Source organism: Ascoidea rubescens (genome assembly GCF_001661345.1).
Source record: "Ascoidea rubescens DSM 1968 unplaced genomic scaffold ASCRUscaffold_11, whole genome shotgun sequence".
Lineage (NCBI taxonomy): Eukaryota > Fungi > Ascomycota > Saccharomycetes > Ascoideales > Ascoideaceae > Ascoidea > Ascoidea rubescens.
The window spans coordinates 456,552-477,619 of NW_017962923.1; the positions used below are offsets into that span (position 1 = coordinate 456,552).

Below are 21,068 nucleotides of genomic sequence, written 5' to 3' on the forward strand. Positions count from 1 at the left end.
ATTGTTTGTTTGTTTTATAATTCATCCGGTTATTTATAATTTCGGATTGTTTTTACAATAATTTCGGATTGTTTTTACAACAATTTTGAATGTTTAATATCTGTCCTTAATTTGTAAATGAAAACAGATAAAATTAGTGTTAAAATTAACAACAACCAAATAAAGAATTTGATGGTAGTGAAAAACTCATGATTATCATTTTTATCATTTTTGACTTTTTGAAAAGTTTTCTTTTTAAACAATTCTTTATCAATTTTTTTTTCCTCTTCATAATAAACTAAAGTTTGTAATTGTTTTAAAACTGATTTATCTTGTGTTGTTGATATTTCATCCACTTGATCTGATAATTTGTTAATTGAACTTTTAATATTATTTAAATTATTAATATAATTATTTTCTAAATAGACCAATTTTTCATTTAATGAATCAAATCGCCTTAAAATATCGTTATAATTATCACTCATTAATATCTGAACATCTTTATTTAAATTTCTATTTTGTTCATTGGTTTTACCTTGATCTGGCGTATAAATTTTAATTTCTTCCTGATCATTATCAAATAACTTTGTTATAATTTTTGGCTGGGATTCTAATACACCAAACTCGCCCAATTCCTCATTTAAAATATTATCATAAGTTTTCAATTTCAAGATTTCAAATGATTCTTTGCCCAAGAGACCGTTGTTGGCCGAAATTCCTATTTTATATCCGTTATTGTTTTTAAGATTGATTAAATTTGTTAATTTAAAACAAATTTTATTATCAATGGATAGTTTTAAAAAATTTTTATTAAATTGATTGTTACTATAATAAGATAACTTGATTGTAACCGGAACTTGGCTATCTTGATAAGCAATTAAACAGGAACCAAATTCTTGATTGAAAAATTCCAAATTAAACGGATTGAATTTTTTTGAATCATCATTAAAATAACCTCTTAATGATGAAGATAATGGGCCATTTGAATCAATAACTATTGCTAAACCATCAAATTTCGATGGTCCACCATATAACGAGTTGTCGTTATTTTGATTATTTTCATTGTTCTTATTATCTTGATTAAGTAAATGTAATATTATTCCACCTCCATCTGACGAACCAACCACACCTTTCGATCTCAAAGTTAATTTAATCGACCAAGAATCAGAAATTATATTATGTTTAGACCAAATAGAACCAAAGACATTTTTCAAGTTTTTATAATCATTTTCATTAGTTTCATCATGATAATAATCGGAGATTGTAGGCGTCAAAATTACTTGGCCAGTATTGATGATGGCATTGCCTTTGAAATTCCAATTTGATAGATAATCACCATCATTAATCGTTACCAAGTCTGGGAGTGATAACTCCAATGAAGGCTTTTCGTCATCAGTTGAATGGCAAATAATAAGACGAACGAAACCAACTAAAAACCACAACACAACCGAGTATTTCATTGATAATGACAGCACTAAATGAGTTCAAGTCTTAACCAATTTCAAACTAAACGTAAATCTTTGCTGGAGTTAGTGTGCTGTTTCAAAAACGGCCTTTGTCGGAGTAAAAATAATTAGGTATCCACTGTGGTGGATGCATCTGCGCCTTTTCAGAAACCACCAGCGTGGTAGTTTTGATACATGACATTCAATGCAGTATACCGCAATTATATACGTTGAGAAGCCTTAAATGCATTTGGCCCGCTCCTGTGGATTATTCTGTTTCCGTTCCAATGGTCTCTGCTTTTGCAGGCACTTTGCATCGGGCATCACCGCATTGGTCCACAGCTGCTCTACCGCCAAACCGAAAAAATCTATTATTCAGGTTGTTACCTCTGCTGCTTTTGCTGCTTTTGCTACCCAATAAAGTTTTTGTTGTTTTGCTGCCATGTCTCCTTTTGATTTGGATAATTTTTCGCATTCTTTGATTGAAAATGGCTGGTTTAGAGAACAGTCAGATCTTCATTTTCCTGGACAGGCTCTACAGTTGAAAATTAAAAAAATTTTGCATTATGAAAAGACACAATTTCAAGACGTTTTGGTATTTCAAAGTGAAACTTATGGCAATGTTTTAGTTCTCGATGGTATTATCCAAGTATCTGAAAGAGATGAATTCTCGTATCAAGAAATGATTACTCATTTGCCTTTATTCTCTCACCCAAACCCCAAAAAAGTTCTTGTTATTGGTGGAGGTGATGGTGGTGTTTTGCGAGAAGTAATCAAGCACCAGTCTGTTCAACAAGCTATTTTGGTTGAAATCGATGAACTAGTCATTGAGTTATCTAAAAAATTTCTTCCAAATATGGCATCAAGTTTCAATTCCCCAAAGGTTAAAGTCATTTTAGATGATGGCTTTAAATACTTGAAAAATTCCTCATTTTTAAATGAATCCAATAAATTTGATGTCATAATAACTGATTCAAGCGATCCCGAAGGCCCTGCTCAAGAATTTTTTAAAGAAAATTATTTTAATTTATTATACAATGCCTTGAATAAAAACGGTATTGTAATTTCTCAAACAAGTGAAAATTTCTGGTTAAATTTCAAATTTATTAAAAATTTGAAAAAAATTGCCTTGAAGGTTTTTCCAAATGTTGAATTTTCTTATACTTGTGTTCCAACTTATACAAGTGGTCAATTGGGTTTATTGATCTGTTCCAAAGATAAAAATTTTAATTTAAAGGTTCCTTTAAGAAAATTACCACCTTCTGACGAATTAAGTTTATTCAAGTACTACAATAGTGATTTGCACACTGCTTCTTTTGTTTTGCCTAATTGGGCTTCAAACTACTTAGAAAATAATGACAATGATGATAATAATAAGGTCAATTACAATGAAAAATAGTATTATAGCATCATGATGTAGTATTATAATAATGTTTTGATATGGTAATAAACTGATAAGATAATAGAATAGAGATATAGAGTAATGATATATATTGCATCTTTTTTTACATACAAAATATTCTTTCTAAGATATACATGTTTAAAAATTAAGAAATTCGGAAAAGCTTTTTCCTTCATAACTGTCTTTTACTTCATTTAATTTAGTTTTATCATGATTAATTCCATTGTTTTGATCAATTTCATTATTTTGATTTTGATTTTGATTTTGGTTTTGATTATTTTCATCTTTCAATCCAAATAATGAATTGATTTCATTTAAATTATTGAAAAATTCATTGGAAAAATAGTCAACATTATAATTCTTTATTTCATTAATATTGTTAATGTCATTAAAGTGAAGATCCATATTATTTGAATTATTTAAATTATCAATAATATTGATATCATAAATCTCATTACTACAATGATTATTATTATTATTATTATTATTGTTATTATTATTATTATTGTTATTATTATTGTTATTGTTATTATTATCATTTGTATAGCTAGTATCATTGATATCATCATTTTTATTATTTTCAATATCACTATTATTTTTGTGATCATTAAATTTTCTTTTTAATTTTTTTTCTTTGTTTGAATCATGTTCTGAAACTGATATATTTTCATTGATTGTTTTAATTTTTTTTCTTTTATAATAATTTCTAGTTGTATATATAATAATTTCATCGCTTTCAACTGTATTCAAAAAATTATTTGGTCTTTGCGTATCATTAATATTATTATTAGTATTAATATTATTAATTAAATTTATCTTTAATAACTCAAAATGTAATTTAAATTTTCCGCTATTTTTAATAGCTAAATCTTTAAATTCGAAAACATAGTTATTATCGATTGGATTAAAAACTCCAATTAAGATTTTTGTTCCAATCAAATTTTCAAATGGTTCTAAAAGGTTTTTATTGAAATCATATAATGTTGCGATCATTATATAATTGGACACCAAGTTATGTAATATATCATTAGTGTTTAAAATTATAATTGTTGATGGGCTTAAAAGCCTCTTTGAAGAAGTTCCTGATTGTCTTGCTTCCTTTGAGTGCTGTATTACATTCAAGTGATAGTAAAATTGATTCTCAAAATCCATTATATTTATAAAATATCATAAAATTTAAGGAAAATAAAAATGCAATTAGAAAACATCTGGTAGCTGGGTTATCTATTTATTGCTATCGATGGAAATGACTTTTCAAGAAACGAAATGATCAAACGGAGAAAAAACTTAAATAAAAGTCAAATGTTATTCTACGCTAAATGATATAAATAATGATATAAATAATACTATAAATATGAGGATACAATTGTATATAGTTAAATTATTCAGTTATTGTAACCAAGTCACCACAAGGCATGGGAGTAGGTGAAGAACTATTACTATCGATGGTGGAGACATCAATGGGAGAATAAACTAATTCAGGAACATCTTGAGTTCGAGGTATTCTTTTGGAGCTGCCAATTAATAGTTCTGGAGAATCAATAAACTCACCTAGATATATTAGCTTGAATGCTTCGTTAACTTTATCGAGTTGAATATCTTTATATAAACTGAGCCTAAAAACATATATTCCAACATGTTTTAAACCTATATTTGAAAAATCAAACAAGTAACTGGAAAACTTAGTCTTATCAGTGGATTCATAGAAGCCTTTAGCAATTGTTTTGCCATTTATATAATCAAGATCCAGAGCCGGATGGATAATTGCTTCACCATCTAGTGATAGGATTTGAAGGTTTAAAATATAGGTTATTTCTGGAGTATTATGCATATTTGTCATTAACCTAATTTTAAACCCTCCTTTCAACTTTCGTTTCTTACCTGATGGAATGCCACCGATGGGAAATTGAAAAATTTCCAATTTATAGGAAACATCTGCAGATATATCCTGAAAAGTATTTTGAGAAGTATCAACATCAGATAACTTGACGGTATCAAAATTGTAGGTATCAAAATTGAATGATATTTTTCTAACTGAAGGCGCAAATTCGAATTTTTGAGTTACATGGGACACACTTTTGGAACGTACTTCCATTTTTTTGAAAATGCTTAGTTAAAACAGGATTTTATGAATAAGTAACCGATTTAGAAAAAGAAAAAATGAAATGTATTTATATAAGAAGATAAGAAAAAAACAAAAAACACATCCATTTTTATGAAATGGATCAGTGTGCTGACGCATTTAGATATCATTCTATATATACAGATAAGCACGTGTATCAATGGTTGCTGCGGCGTCAAAGTCAGTTAAAGACAACACAAATTGCGCTTAATAGCAGCACAGTAGCAGGTATACCACGTGCTCTCCGCACTTGAGATACCAAGAAACTGTTTTTTTTCCATGATCTTACGGATTTTTGCAAAAAAGGAGGTGTGAAGTGAATTAGGAGCTGATAGGGAGCTGATAGAAGAAAGATACAAAGCCAACAAAAAAAAAGAAAACAGACAGTTGAACAGTAACAAATACCCATTAAACACACTGGTAGAGTGCAGGCCTCTCATATACGGTTTTTAAGTAAAATCTTGACAAATCAATGAATTCCTCTGGTCTGTGTTCAAAAGCAACAATACCTAAAGCATACTCTTCATTTTCATCATCCAGGTCTCTTGCATTAGCTTGTATTTGCTTAATTTCAAATGGTTCTGTCACTAACCTTATGCCAGTATAATTGTAACTGATCTCAGGAAATTTCAGGAAGTGTTGTACAATTATCGTTCTGTAGAGACAGAAATGCAATTGATAGTTTCCAGTATTTGTAATTGCAATGTTCCGAAAACAGAACTTATATTTGTAAAAGTAATCAGTATCATATAGACCTTTTACTCCAATGGAATCATCTCCAATTAAGTTTCTGTTACATATTACACCATCTTTATAGAGATCAATAGTCACTATATATTCACCACTCTTACTAGTATCCAACACCAAAACTGTTACAGGCTTTAGTTTTCTACAGCCCAAACTTATGGCTCTCCCAGATGGCCTTGCCCTTGGAACATTATCGGGTGATTCAAAATAAAAACATGCATCCATTTCTAAATATTTCAAATTAATAAACAGTTTTTGAGAGTGATTAATAGTTTTGTAGCTTCTCTTTTTTAGGAGCCTAATTCTGTTTTTATATTAGTATTCATACCAACTGGTCTCCTTTCAAATAAAACCAATCGGTGAAGCCTCCGCTATAAAAATGGACTCTTTCTTTGTTGTAATCAGTCCTCAGCCTTTTGATTCTAAGCTGGAATATGTATCTATTACCTTGGACTATAGCCCTCCATGAATTTATTTGCACTGGTTTTTGGTTTTGGATTGGTTTTGACATGGCACTGTTATATACTGTCAAGACAACCCCACAAAATACAAAAAAGTGAGATAATCTATCAAGAATACAGTCCTGACTGAGCTGCACTTTTTCCATGATACATTTCAAGCATTAACTGATAGAATCTCGATGAATTGAAGATAAGCCAAAAAGTAAATTAATGTTAGAGCTTTTATATATATGCTACTCTGATTGTCCATTTCTTCTTTCTTACCCATCAAATAAGAAGCTGGAATTATTAGGCAATGTGGATCAATTCATGAAAGGAAAGCACCAATGTCGCATCCAATTCAAGAAATTTCATTAGTTTAGTTACTTTTATTGATTTTCCGTTCAAGAGTTGTAGCTCAAGTATCTCCAGTTTGTGATTCCTAATTCGTCTTAATCAAAAGGGGATTGATCTCTTCAAGTTTCTTCTGGAAATACTTGCAAAATAGATCCAAGGAGTGTCGACCAAACTAGCAAAGTCTCGAGAAAAGCAGATATAATCAACGTCAGATATATGGTGGCATAAGGATCAGAAATGTGACAAAGGTTGCTTTTCAGAAACTGACCAAATGCTCAGTACGTCAGTCCAGTAGTTCAGTTGCTTTACAGCCCACTTCTTGTTGTTGAAATCCAGCGATGTTTCTCCTGTCTGGATACTCACTGGGGAATCTGTCATGAAGGGTTTGGAGTTGTCTATATGCTTGGTATTTGATCAATTCAGAAATTACTGAAATCTGGTTGCGAATGCAGTAAGACACCATGCTGTATTTTTGCTATAATCATTAAATATTTGATTGAGTTTAGTAACATTCGTCGTATGTCGCTATAATCAATTATAATTCACAAATCATAAAATCTTTCAAATAGTTTGAGATTATTCTTCAACACTAGGAATGAAATTTAGGATCACAGTTGAGAAAGATGACTTAGATCCGAGTTATTTCGATGAACTGATTGGAAGCATCGATGGTTGCAAACCAAAAAAATTTAACTTATCAATTGAAAAATTTAAATTAACCTAAAAACAACAATCCAAATAAACAAATAGTATAATATTCAATTGTGTAATACGACGAGTTAGTATTTTGAATGATTTACAACACAAAATCTTGAATGGCGGTTTGAAATGCAATTTAAAACCCAACACATTAAGAGAACAAAAAATAAGAGTCACAATAGAATACCTTAACCAAATTCATTTGATGGAAATCACTAGAATAATGCTTGCTAAAAAATTTAATTTTAAAAGGAGGTTAAAACCTTCAACAATTTGAAATGCTTCAAGCAGTAAAGTTTCCAAAATATGCTCTCAATAAATTTTATTTTTGAAGTATGAAAAGCACAATAATAGTCATAAATTGAATGGAAAAACAAAATAAAAAAATATAGTACTAGAAAATGAACATGAATTAAGAACATTTCAACAGAAACATTTCAACTCTATCAATGCATTAACGAATAAACACTTAGGTTTAAAATGAACTTAAAGAAACTAAATTTGATCTATATATTGCGCAACAATAAAGGCAATGGCAGTCATAATAGGAGTAGTAATGTATTTACACCAAAATGGAACAAAAAATCAAATCAAATCAAAATTCAAAGAAAGGTTCAAAGCCAAAAACAACTAAATTAAATGCAATATATATGCCTGAAGTGAAATCAATTAAATGTGAAAAAAACATACTATTTAAATAAAAACCAAACGTGATTATCAAATTGGTTTTAATAGTTTTTTGTAAGCTCTTTAAGGACATTGAATCGCTTTTTAACTAGTTTTAAACATATCCAATTAGCTTGTTTATCATGTATCCTATTTGGATTGTATTTGGGTGATACATTTCCTCTTACAATTTGTTATTTCAATTTCATCTATATTGTTAATCAATATATTATTAGATTTCAAATCATCATGGAATAAGCTATTTTGATATGAATAATTAAAAATCTCTTCAATTTGATCGAGTAATTGTTTGCTCATTTTATCTAAGTGCTTTTTTCAACATAATTGAACCTGATTTCTATAATTCTTTTGTTTTTATCAAAAGTAATTTGTTTAGAATTAATTATATTGTTATATTTTACAATATTTCAAATGCTGATTATTATGTGTGAATTCTATATCCAGCCCCCTTTGTATTAATATTTTACAGCTAATACGCCGGTGAGACATCTTTCTGAAATATATATCATTTATCAATTCTATAATTCTGAATATAATTTTTCATAATATTATTATATATTTTAAACAAAAAAACTTTTTATATATTTAAAAAAGTCAAATTTTTCGGACTCTTGATAGCACATCTTCATAATATTTTCCTTGTTAATCAATGGATTATTGTTACTATACTTTTTGGTTAATAAAATGACTCATCAGTGCCCATTTTTACAGCATAAAATGCCTACAAAATATATACAGTGCCTAGTTCATAATACGTACTGAGTGTTTACTTATATATACTTATGGGAAATAAAAATTCAATTCTAAAAAACCAAAACAATACCTTTTGTCGTACTATTTAAGATTTAAATATGTTCAATTTTTCAGACCTACATTTAAATTGAAGTATAAATAAATCGATTTTCATCAAGTTTGATAAATAATATATAAACTATATATCAAATTTACATTTCGAAACAAAATTTCCAAAATAATTTTCACCACCTAAGCAGCAGAATTCGGTGTTTTGTATTTGCCAATCAAATACTTTTCTATTATGCGTTTTATTCTTAATGCACGCAACAGATTTTTATCGTGTTTGATTATCTCTGCACATTGATTAATTGTTAGATTTTGAATTTTAGGATTAGTTAATGAAAGAAAGCAGAATAAATCGCTGAGTGTTTCAAATTTTTTATTTAAGAGTAAGGACATGTTTGCTAAAAACTTAGAATTTTTGATACTTTATCTTAAACGCTTAATTTCCTTTACCCTTCTAACTGTCCCTGGTGATTTTTGCTTCAGTGACTAGATCATTTTATTATCATTTGGCTTTGGTAAATAGTCAGTTAAACCAAATAATTTGTTGAGGGTGCAATCAAATTTTTTTTTGAGCATCTTCTAAGAATTTTTGGTCTTCAAGCAGGAAATCGGCTGATAATGCTTCGAAATCATCATCGCAGGATTGAGCACCAGGGTTGGAAATATCCAGATTTTTATAATTAATTTGAAGTGTGAATTTAAAGTGATTAAAGATAAAGATGGCTTTTGGGTTTGTTATTTTTTACTAAAGTGCTTGCTTTATATATATTACCATCAAAGAGTGCGGCTCTATTTCCGTTGCCCAAATTGAAAATCAGATTGAGTCCGGAAAATCTCATAGCACATACTCATGATGAGGCTGTTGATCAGGTATTAACGGTGGACAAGCAATTCTTTAGCCACGTGCACCGGAATAATCATACTGCAGTTTTGAATTGATTTTGGTTTGGAAAACAGCGTGTAGTAAAACAAAACTGCAAACAAACTGGAAGAAATATATTTCAAATTAAACTGAAATGAAAGCAAACCGTTTCAAGAAATAAACGTTTTCTAACCAATTTGGACACTGGTGAAGCATATCTAAATGGTTGCCAAACATGATTCCTCTATTATTGAAGAACTTTGTTAAGCAAAGAGTACATATCAAGCACGCGACACGGGGATTGAATCCAAACTAATCTCAAACTCAAGGTTACATTGTAACAGATTGACTGAAAAATTGTTCGGAACCAAACTACGCTGGAAACAAACAGAAGATGCAATCCATCCGGCCCAAACAAACAATTTTGTTAAATTATCTAACAATTTGAATTGAAACTATTTGGTGCAGTACTGGAAGATGATGAAGAAGCATTGCATAGCATACAAGGTGAGGAAAATACGAAGCCGAAATGAATAGCAGGGTGAGTAAAATGTCTGACATTTGACATTTGGAGGAGAAATATACCACTCACAACGGAAAATATTAGAATACCAGACACAGTCGGAACGCGGCAAGTTCAGCAGCACCACCGGCAGCCAATAACTGGGAGAAATAGCCCCATCAGACTGGAATTGTGTAGGCTGCCAGCGATGAGGAAGAGCAATGCTGCAGAACTCAGATTCTGATTGGTGTGCTTGTGAACTGCCGGCATAAGCGGCACGTGCAGCAAGAAAGCGGCGAGTTGAGGGAGTCTAGAACTCTGCGCAACAGCAACCACGCTGCAGGCCGTATACTAGCTCAAGAGCAAATGAGTGGTGGGAACAACCTGGTAGGACTATTGTTGCTATTTTTATTGTTCCGCTAGTTTCAGAGCAGCGGGTGCGGCTCATATTGTTTCTTTTGTGAGATTGAGTGTGTGTGCAGTTTCGGCAGTTTGCAGACATGCAATTTCAAGAAAGTGCAAGCATGAACCACTGAAATGCTCCTTATCGCTGATGTACGGTCGCCGGCGACCTGGTAGCAGCCAGACAGAAGCAACTTGCCAAACCATGTATGGAGATTCTGAGGGTTGAAAGCAACATCCCACTATTTGGTTTGGCTGCTGGTGTTCCCAAGGGCACGATTGCTGGAACCGCAAGCCAAAAAGAAATCCCAGGCCAGGAACATTGGCCTGGAACTGGGCCTGGAACTGGGCCTGGGCCTGGGCCTGGGGCTGGCGATGAACGGATGCCAGAACACTAGCAGAACAGGCCAAATTGCTGTGCGCCGCCTGGCAGCAAGCCAGACAGCCCAGCAATCCATTTCCCACAGTGCTCGTAAATGCCCGCCGCGCTTCAAGTACGAGCTTCGTAACACAACACTACACTTCCTGTGGTCATGGTTGGCTGAGCGCTTGCATCACGGTGCAGACAGCGTCCGAGCTGCACAATCTATGATTGGCCTGCACATAAATACGAGCCTTGTAGAGCCATAGCACGCTCCAACGAACTGCACGGGCTGCATTCTACGGCCGAGACACCCAAACAAAGTCCCAATTTGAAGCTAAAAGCCAGTTTTTAAGCTTCAAAACAAAATTCAGGTTTCATTTTATTTTTTTCCTTTCAACGAATTTTCTTATAAAAACTTCACCTTTTCCTTTCCCTTTTTTCTGCTTCGCTTGCTCAATTTCTATCCTTTTTTTGAACTAAATTGTTTTTCTGTTTTATTATTTATTTTGTACATTATTGTTAATTTTTTCCATTTTTTTTTATTTTTACAATTTTTAAATTTTCAATTCTTACCACTTTTATTATTATTTTAATATTGTTCTGATATTATTATTAGTTATAATATCATTATTTCATTTATATTTTTACCATATCTTTATTTTCACAATGGTAAATCAGTCTCCCAATTTGAAGAATCTGAATCCCTCATCTCCTCAGCCGTTACCTGAAATACAAAATTTTGAAAGTGAAAATAACGTCAATAATGAAAACTCTAAAAAGATTTCGCCAATAAACCATGAAACTATTAAGTGCACTCAACTCACCACAATTAATAAAACCTCTGAATCAAGTGAATCAAGTGAATCAAATGAGTCCAATCAATTAAATATATCAAATATATCAAATAAATCAAATAAATCTAATGAACTAAATAAATCTAATAAATTTCTTAAACTATCTAAAACCCCAGAATTATCTGAATCAAATGAGTCATCAAATGATTCTCCAAATGATTCTTCAAATTCAGATAAAATCACTGAAACAAATAATGACAATAACTCATCCGATGAAAGAAAAATCTTTAAATCATTACCTTATGTTCCCTTTGACAAAGGTATCCCCAAAATTCAACAGCAATTTCAAAATTTCCAACAAAATCAAAAATTTAACTATTCTCAATACATCACTGAAAATATTAACATCTTTTCAAACTCAACTAAAAATACAAGACAAAATTCAACTTCAAATTTACTAATCAAAAATGCAAAGGAAAACAACCAATCAATCATCTCTTTCACCCAAGCCTTAAGAAATCCCTTACCTCCTTATTTTTTCAGCAAAACTGATGATTTTACAAACAACTCCTCCATCAGAAAGAGAAACAGAAACCGTAACCATTTATTTTCAATCAATCCAACTAAAAAACAAAAACTAAATTCAAATGCCGAACATTTAATTCTTCAATCAAATCCAAACAACAAACTTGTTCCTTTACTACCTTTGGTCCAAAAGAAATCTCCCTCCTCCACTTCCACCAACAAACTATTCCAAAATATAGAAATAAAGCCTAAACCAAATTCAACAACTCATACCTCTCAAAAATCTTATGTAAAAATCATCCGCCCATCTATACACAATCCTTCCGATAACACCTCATCAATCAACAATAAAAAACAAATTATCATTAAAAATAAAATCAACATCAATATCAAACATCTAAACAAAAACGCAAATACAAACACAAACACCAACACAAATACAAACACAAACATCTCTCAAGAACCAAACGGTCTTAATATTCCCAATAGCCCCAACAGTTCTGCTTCCAATGCCGATGACGACTATGATGCAAATAGCAACAACTCCAAAGCTAGATACGCTTCCAAAAAAAACACAAGAAAGAAGCATCGCAACTCTCACTTAGGTTGTGCTACCTGCAAATGTCGAAGAATCAAATGTGACGAAAAACTACCCGAATGTGGAAATTGTGTTCGTGCAAAATTACAATGCGCCTATTTGGCTCTTGACCCAATCGCAAGAGAAGCTCTAAAGGCTGCCCAAAAAGCTCAGGCTGCCAGAAGAGAAATTTCTGACTTGAATATAGCTTCTAGGCAAATGATCAAAGTTGGTTCTGGTGTCTTGTCTGGCAAAATCTCTCCTTTGAATCTATCTCTTTTTAGCAAAAATTTCAACGATCAAAAAATCATCGCTTTTCAAAAGACTCTTTCAAATTCAATGCCTTTACCTTCGAACTCTTTATCAGTAACTTTAAATCCAATCACTCTTTCGCCATCAGAAGGTTCAGATTCAACCCACAATCACTATCAATCACCCTCAAATAATGAAGAACAAAGCGTTGTCTCTGACAAAGAATCTTTCAATGAAACAACTGGTAACGAAGACACTAATATTGACAAAATCCCTAACATTCAATCACCCACTGCCAAGCAAAAGAAAACCAATTCTTTGCAACTATCTAATGACAAAATTCAAACAAATAATCAAATTCCTGCCACACAAATCGACAATAAGAAAAAAAATACGAATAAAAGAAAGCTGTTTGAAATAGCAGAATCTTCTCTAAAATCAACACCAAACCATAGTTTTCATGAAAACAACCAACGTAATTTGTCAATTAGTGATGATGGATCCTCATCATCAAGTCATATAATGAGCCAAAACCCCCCTTATTTTTGCTCCTCTATTTTAAAACCTCCATCTCAGTTTAAGGCTGAATGTGAATCTGAGGGCAGATCTCCCAGCTCTGTTTCAACCGTTCTTTCTCAAGATTTCAACCTTGAAGAGTCAAAATCTGAGATTGAAGCAAAAGTCAACGCCCAAACAAAATCAAAACTTAAAGAGCTCCCTCTTGTTGCAAATGCTCGTTCTCTTGTATTGCGCTCTTCTAAAAAGGAAAAAAATTCTAACCAACAATCGAAACACAATAAACCAATTGTTATGGCATACCCTCTTCCTTACCACTCGTTTAATGCACTACCTCTTAGTTCAAGACATCCTACCGAACCCTTTCTGCAACTAAATACATTGCCTCCTCAATTTCCAAACGGTTTAAATTTTCCATCGGATAATTATGATGATTCTCATCATATTGCTGACTTTAATTATTATCATTCACATTCACGTTCACATTTATATTCACATTCAAATACACACCCTCACTCTCCTCAATCTTCTCACTCTCACTCACATTCTAACTCACACTCACATTCACACCCACATAGACATAGACATCCTCATTTACAACCATATCCACCATTATCTCCTTCACAGCGTTTGCCTTTTAATTTTCAAAAAGTTCCATATGGCCCAAATTTTAATGACCCATCCATTCCTTTAGCTCATCCTCTTCATTCACCTAATCCAAACTTTATGGCTAATTTCCCGGGCTACAACAACGGTCATATCCCTTCAAACGTTTTTAACCAAAACAATCCCTATAATCCAAATAATAATCATGCTTATGATATTTATCCACCTAATGGTGGTCATCCTCCAAATGGCAATTATCCACCGAATATTAATTATCCTCCTAATAGAAATTATCCTCCTTATGGCAATTATCCACCTAATGTTAATTATCTCCCCAACATAAAACCCCTTACAAATCACAACTTTTCTCCTAACATTAGCTATCTTTCTAATCATAATCACTTTCTAAATAATAATTATTCTGCAAATAACACTTATGCTAATAATAATCTCCCAAATATTAGTGACAATCCTAATAGCAAAGATTTTAGTGCAAATAACAGTTATAAAAATAACGTTAGTTACAATAACAACAATAGCAATATTATACCAAACAACAACATTCAAACAAATAATGAAAATAATATAAATGTTCTGAATAATATAAATAACATGAACAAAATAAATCTCAATAACAATAACAATATAAATAATGATACTATAGAAAACGGTGATACTAACAACAACAATAATAATAATGACAATAGTACCAATAATAATAATAATAATAATAATAATAATAATAATAATAATAATAATAATAATAATAATAATAATAATAATAGCACTTCAAACCATCCGGTTTCTAATACATCCTCTGATTTAAAAGATAATTCCTCTAGGAACTCTCGTTCTGGAAGTCCATCTGATATTGATCTAAACAAAAAAGAAGATTCAAAGTCTAATATTACATTTTTACTAAACTGAATTCTAATCTTTCATTTCTTTTTCTTGTATAATCAACAACTTAGAGCAATTAGACATTGTTCAATTTTTAGAATTTTACGACTTTTGCTTTGAATTTCTTTGTGACAATACTTTTAAACAGGAAACCTTGTTGGTTAGATATCAACACGAGTTTAATTTTTTTCCTTCTCTTCTCTCCTCTTCTACTTTATTCTATTCTATTCTATTCTATTCTATTCTATTTGCTTTTTCATTCTTTCTCACGCTTTTATAATTTTTTCCTTTTTAATAATTGTTCTTTTATATTATATTTTTTAATTTTTTGTCATCTAAACACGATGATGAAAATATTTGTTACATTATTACAAACTTTTGTTTATTTCAGTTCTTTATTTTATCTGCTACTTTGTTTTATTAATGTCAATCGTTTTGAAAAAATGGTTTTTGAATATATTACTGTATATCATAGAATATTATCTTTTTTTATGTATATAAAATTAATTGTATAATCTATACATTTTTTATTTGCTGCTATAAAAAAATTACAATCGCTATCAGTAGTTTGGTGATAACCAGTCTTTTTGTACTAGGTTATAAATCTGTAATAAAAAAATTTGTTAGTTAGTTATTTTATATGCAAAAGAAAAGACTTGAAAATTTAAATTTTTCTGTTTTTACACATACATCTTGAACACTGGCATTGATAAATTGTCTAACTTCTAAAGCTAACCAAACCTTTATCATTGACAAGGTATTTTGATTTTGTAACAATCTATGACCATCTTGCAACCCCACTTGTCTTAAAATTGGAATAGCACTATAATTGAAATGAAAAAAAAAAAATGAAAAAAAAAATTAGTGAATGATTTTTAATAAAAGTAAGATAAAACAACTTTGATAAAAGTGAAACATACCTTGCAAATAAATCCAAATTAGGATTCAATTGTCTGCCAATTCCTTCCAATAGCAAGATTGCCACAATAACGTTAACAAAATCACCTTCCATTCTAACATGATGTTTTCTTACCATTGATAAACAATTTTCCAATAAATCACCTATAGAAACATTACCTAAAGTAAAAGTTCTTTGTTTAACCTTATCAACTAACCTTTCCATTTTTAAAGCAAAAATCTCAGAATCAATGGCTGTTTCGGGTGTCTTTGATTTTTCAATCATTAATTCACCGGCACGGTAGCCATCAAATTCTGCTAAAGCGTTAAATAAAGATATGAAATTTATACGATTGGGATGATTTAATTCAGTTACTAAACCTGTGTCAATGTAACAAATTTCTGGAGAAAAGCCCTTTGATATTAGGGTATTTAGTTGACTCAACCAGGCGTCATTATCATCATTCAAGTTTAATAAGTCCGTTGTCAAGTCATTCATTTGAATGTTGTTGTTATTGGATGAATTGAAGAATCTAACAAGGACGTTGCCTGGATGTAGATCCGAATGAATGAAATTATCGAGAATCAACATTTTAAGGAAGGAATCTAAGATTGCATTACTAATTAGTTTTGATAATTTTATATAACCGTTATAGGAGTTTTTGATTTCCAGTTTTTGATCATTTAAAGTTGAATTTGAGATTTTATTATTTAGAATCTGTTGCAAATGTAGCAATTTTGATAGAGAGATTCCGTGAATATATTCTTCTATTAAGATATTTTTTGAGGATAGAGATAGATAAGGCTGTGGAAATTTAATTTTAAATAACTGAGTTGAATCTGAGTAAATGTTGTTATTAGTATTGTTGAAGTTTTTTTTAAATTTAATTAGATTGAGAGCTTCATTTGTTAGATCCAATTGTTGGTTCATGAATAAGGAAAACTGATGAACTTCTTGGGGTAAGGATAGCCATTCCATTGTTGGAATATAATCGATGATGTTTGCAAAAACCGCCATAATTTTTACATCTCTTGATATCTTTTTTTTGACTTTTGGATGTAAAACTTTGATTGCTATCCATTGATTGAAGGATTTATTATTGGAATGATTTTGAATATTTAGGTGATTTTGAATAAAATCATTAGATAGTTTTGCAATATAAACTTGGGCAATTGCACCAACGCCAATAGGCTCCTGGTTAAATTGATCAAATAAATTGTTGAATTGATTTAAGGGAATATTAAAGGAATTGCAAATAATTTTTTGAGTGTAAGAAAAGGAATGAGGAATTGAATTTGAGTGCAAGTTATTTAATTCATTACATAGAAGATTTGAGAAAATATCATTTCTTGATGCAGCCCATTGGCCTAGTTTAATAAAAGATGGACCAGCGAATTGAATTAAATAGGTCAAAATCTTATAGTAGATTAAAGTGCCATATCTTTGGTTTGCAATTGTAATGTTATCTGATTTGATCTTTTGGCCAAAAAAAGATAAGGGATATAAAGGGATCAAAGGCGAAAAGATGATGGATAGTTCGATAAATCGAGCGATGATAAGAATGGGTTCAATTATTTTCAAGTTGACAAAATCAAGAATGATTTTAAAAACTGAAGGTTTGGTTTTGATTTGATTTTGATTTTGATTTTGATTTTGATTTTGATTTTGATTTTGCTTTCCATTTAAATTGTCATCCAGAATGCGCTCAAGATCAAGACAGGTCTTATGAGTTTGATCGTCGTGCAAAGTGGGCTCAGAAACACAATCATTGCGCAAATGACTAAATGAAAAAGAATAGCTATTATCCGAAAAAACTATTAGCGAAGAGGATGTAGATAACAAAAGAATACTGCAGAAAGAACCGAAGCCAAAAGTGCTTTGATGACTATGATGGTGGTGATTGCGGTGACGAGAATAGTAGCTGTAGCTGAAGGGAATCTGTCTGTGAAAGCGCCGGACGTGAATGAACCCATAAGAAAGCCATTTTCTGCCAGCACTAAAAGTGTTTCTGCTGCTGCTGCTGCCAACTCTGCTGCCAACTCTGCTGATGCTGACGCTACCTACTCTACCCATTGCTCACCTCTTTCTGCTGTGTTCACTCACACCCCAGTTTTCGAAGCTCATCTGTCTCGACTTTGGCACGTGCAAAAGTACCATGCTGGCTTTGTTCCGCGCTGGTGGTTCCTGCAGCATAAAGCCACTTTGGCGGGTTTGGCCTGGGCTGTGTTTTTTCCTGTTTGGGTTGTGTTGGTTTTTATGCTTCCTCTGCTTCCTCTGCTTCCTCTGCCAAAGCAGCTTCAGCTACAAATGTATCCAGGTCAAGGCCAGCAAAACTATTGTCCCAAACAATTCAGCTTTTCTCAGCACGACGAGTTGAATCAGTTTCCCGCGCCTTCTTTTGCTTCTGAGAGTTCTCATTTGAGAAGAAAACCACCAGCCTTACCTTCTGTTGCTTCTGGTTCTCCAAATCCTCCTTCTTTTTATGCTCAATCGTCCGACACTTTCTGTAGTAATAATAGCAATATAAACAGTTGGAATTCTATTCCAGTACCAGTTAATCCACCCCAACCTATTTCCAACCTCAATCATCGAACTTATATTTCTTCTCTTTCTCCTTCTCCTTCTCCTTCGTCTTTCACTTCATCTTCTAATTCTAATTTATATTCAGCTCATCCAAATTATCTGCAGCCTAACAATCAGAAATCTTTATATTCTTTCAATCCACTGAATGTTCAAGTTTCTCAACAACCAAACAGCAGAGTTAATCATTTTAATAACACTCAACTGAATAATACAAAACAGAAAACTTTTTATAATAATAATAACAATAATAACAATAGCAATAATAACAATAACAATACTCAAAAATATATACAAACTGAAACTAAAAATTATGATAGCGCTAAATATATAATTAACCCAAAGTTTAATAAAAATAATTATAAACCAAAAAAAAAGGCTCTTTTAATTGGTGTTAATTATTACAATACAAGAAATGCCTTAAAAGGCTGTATTAATGATGTTAATAATATTTCAAATTTTCTAGTTAAACATTATAATTTCAAATATCAAGATATGGTTATATTAACTGATAACAATAGCAATTTAATGAATATTCCAATCAAATCAAATATATTAAGAGCAATGAATTGGCTAGTTAAAGATGCCCAACCTAATGATTCGTTGTTTTTCCATTTTTCTGGCCATGGTGGCAGAACCCCTGATTTAGATGGCGACGAAGAAGACGGCTTTGGTCAGTGTATTTATCCTCTTGATTTTAAACGCAATGGTCACATAGCTGATAACCAAATGCATAAGATCATGGTCAAGCCATTGAAACAAGGAGTTAAACTAACTGCCATCTTTGACTGCTGCCATTCAGGAACTGCTTTGAACCTACCTTATGTTTACTCTTCAAAGGGTTTGGTTAAACACAAAAATTTATTAAAAGACACAACGGTAAACTCAATCGGTTTAATCTCAAATGCCTCAAATGGCGATTTCAATGGCGCATATAAAAATGCTTCCTATGTCTGTAAGAGAATAGCAAATAATAAAAGTAAATTGCAAAAAGAACAAATCATTAAAATGAAATCCTCTCTTGCTGATGTTATATCCTTTAGTGGTTGTAAAGATGATGAAAAAAGCGTTGATACAAGTTTTAATGGCGTCTCGATCGGCGCAATGTCCTATGCTCTTATAAGCGTTTTATCTGCGAGTCCACAACAAAGCTACATCAGTCTTTTAATTAGCATGCGATACTATCTAAAGGATCATTTTCAGCAAAAACCCCAGCTCAGCTCCTCCCATCCAATCAACGTTCAACACCAATTCACCATATAAGCCCAGCTCCTGGAGCCACCCATCGCACTGGTCCTTCTTGACGACCACTAGTGCGGACGTAATGCAGCTATTGCAGGACGTGCTGGGACACGTTAAACCACGCGTTCTCAACCCCAATTTGGACGAAAACCCCTAAATATCTAGCCAAAAACAACAAAACAGAAAACTAAACGTGCAGATTTGAATGTGTTGCGTTCCAAACAGGGGCTGCTGCATGTATTCTCGGCACGGTTTCCGAGAAATACCTTCTTGTTGTGATTGTAAAAGGGATGCCGCTTTGGTTTGCCCAAAAACCACAAAAATAGTCTTTCTTCAAATAGAAAGCCTGTAAAAATCCAATATAAACAAATAAATATTTCAATTTAACTTTGCATAGGCTTAAACTTGTTCCTTCATCTATCTCTTTTTATTTCCTAGTTTTTATCTTTTCGACTGTTTTTAATTTTTATTCTTTATATTTGTGACATTAATTTATCTTGAAAACCTTTTTTGTTTCAAGTATCTTTAAGATTTGATTCAATCATATAAATATCTTTCAAGAGTTATCTTTTCTTGTTTTTCAACAGCTCTCAACTTGTTTGTTTATCTGTTTTCTCTGTTTTCATTGGGAAAACTTTTTTATCTTTCTTTTATCTCTAAAATCCTGAATCTATCAATTACATAATGGCTGATGTCCCAGTTATTGATACTAGTGATGATGAATTTAGCTTTGCAAACAAAACTGCTCCTGCTGCTCTGAATGTTTTCAGATCCACCCCACATGGAATTCAAAATAAGAGGCCATTAAGAAGAAAATCACAACAATTTTCTTCTTCAAATGTTAATAACACCATCGATGATAATCTAACAAACTTTTTAATCTCTCCGTTTAATCCAATTTCTGCCCAAAACAAAAACTCCTCCACAGCTAAGAGAGTTCCCTCCTCTTTACCAAGGAATTTCAATCATAATAGATTAAACCATAGAAATTCAAAAAAATCAAAATCAGTTCGAAGAACAATCACTTTCAATACTTCATCTCAAAATTCGGTTTTATCCAATAATAATTCCTACATAAACCATCAAAATAGTAATAATCAAACCCCTTCTACCATTAAAAAAGTATCTAAAAACGTTTTAATAAACGAAAAACAAAAACTTGACAAAAAATTCCTGAAATTAAAACAAAATCAAAATATCGATTCTTCAATTGAAAAAGAAAATTTGGTTCTATTAGGCTCAAAATCTCAAAAAAAGGACGATTCTCTTAACACTAAGAAAACCAATAATTCTGCAAAAACTAATAATATTAGAAGATCTTTAAGATTAAGTCAAAAGCATAACTCCTCTCCATCTATTATAAAAACTA

General features: G+C 31.6%; 9 protein-coding genes across 9 annotated transcripts; 3 read left to right on the forward strand and 6 right to left on the reverse strand.

The window, feature by feature from the left end:
• Nucleotides 1-74: 74 nt before the first annotated feature.
• Nucleotides 75-1,439, reverse strand: ASCRUDRAFT_81966 (concanavalin A-like lectin/glucanase; the record flags this gene model as incomplete). Its single annotated transcript, XM_020194683.1, has 1 exon — nt 75-1,439. One exon carries the CDS (start codon nt 1,437-1,439, stop codon nt 75-77), a length of 1,365 nt encoding a protein of 454 aa, XP_020046002.1.
• Nucleotides 1,440-1,866: 427 nt separating this feature from the next.
• ASCRUDRAFT_77041 (spermine synthase) lies at nt 1,867-2,823 on the forward strand (the record flags this gene model as incomplete). The annotated part of the gene is made up of 1 exon (XM_020193705.1): nt 1,867-2,823. The coding sequence occupies one exon, from the start codon at nt 1,867-1,869 to the stop codon at nt 2,821-2,823; it is 957 nt and encodes a 318-aa protein (XP_020046003.1).
• Nucleotides 2,824-2,964: 141 nt separating this feature from the next.
• On the reverse strand, nt 2,965-4,012 carry ASCRUDRAFT_14725 (uncharacterized protein; the record flags this gene model as incomplete). The annotated part of the gene is made up of 1 exon (XM_020189246.1): nt 2,965-4,012. Exon 1 carries the CDS (start codon nt 3,976-3,978, stop codon nt 2,965-2,967), a length of 1,014 nt encoding a protein of 337 aa, XP_020046004.1. The 5' UTR covers nt 3,979-4,012.
• Nucleotides 4,013-4,040: 28 nt separating this feature from the next.
• Nucleotides 4,041-5,020, reverse strand: ASCRUDRAFT_77042 (uncharacterized protein; the record flags this gene model as incomplete). Its single annotated transcript, XM_020193706.1, has 1 exon — nt 4,041-5,020. A coding segment is annotated over exon 1 (710 nt), but the record flags the coding sequence as incomplete, so codon positions are not given.
• A 336-nt stretch (nt 5,021-5,356) lies between these two features.
• On the reverse strand, nt 5,357-5,920 carry ASCRUDRAFT_71635 (uncharacterized protein; the record flags this gene model as incomplete). The annotated part of the gene is made up of 1 exon (XM_020191970.1): nt 5,357-5,920. One exon carries the CDS (start codon nt 5,918-5,920, stop codon nt 5,357-5,359), a length of 564 nt encoding a protein of 187 aa, XP_020046006.1.
• Nucleotides 5,921-8,862: 2,942 nt separating this feature from the next.
• Nucleotides 8,863-9,072, reverse strand: ASCRUDRAFT_81970 (uncharacterized protein; the record flags this gene model as incomplete). Its single annotated transcript, XM_020194684.1, has 1 exon — nt 8,863-9,072. The coding sequence occupies one exon, from the start codon at nt 9,070-9,072 to the stop codon at nt 8,863-8,865; it is 210 nt and encodes a 69-aa protein (XP_020046007.1).
• Nucleotides 9,073-11,309: 2,237 nt separating this feature from the next.
• ASCRUDRAFT_77046 (Zn(II)2Cys6 transcription factor domain-containing protein) lies at nt 11,310-15,170 on the forward strand. The gene is made up of 2 exons (XM_020193707.1): nt 11,310-14,842; nt 14,864-15,170. Exons 1-2 carry the CDS (start codon nt 11,476-11,478, stop codon nt 15,004-15,006), a joined length of 3,510 nt encoding a protein of 1,169 aa, XP_020046008.1. The 5' UTR covers nt 11,310-11,475; the 3' UTR covers nt 15,007-15,170.
• A 369-nt stretch (nt 15,171-15,539) lies between these two features.
• CQD1 (Cqd1p) lies at nt 15,540-17,950 on the reverse strand (the record flags this gene model as incomplete). The annotated part of the gene is made up of 3 exons (XM_020190765.1): nt 15,540-15,584; nt 15,670-15,802; nt 15,900-17,950. The coding sequence occupies 3 exons, from the start codon at nt 17,948-17,950 to the stop codon at nt 15,540-15,542; spliced, it is 2,229 nt and encodes a 742-aa protein (XP_020046009.1).
• Nucleotides 17,951-18,802: 852 nt separating this feature from the next.
• ASCRUDRAFT_37322 (caspase family protein) lies at nt 18,803-19,720 on the forward strand (the record flags this gene model as incomplete). Its single annotated transcript, XM_020190762.1, has 1 exon — nt 18,803-19,720. A coding segment is annotated over one exon (918 nt), but the record flags the coding sequence as incomplete, so codon positions are not given.
• Nucleotides 19,721-21,068: the final 1,348 nt, after the last annotated feature.

Bases quoted from the DNA above. Each gene is read 5' to 3' on its own strand.
- ASCRUDRAFT_77046 (XM_020193707.1), top strand. From the start codon at position 11,476: ATGGTAAATCAGTCTCCCAATTTGAAGAATCTGAATCCCTCATCTCCT.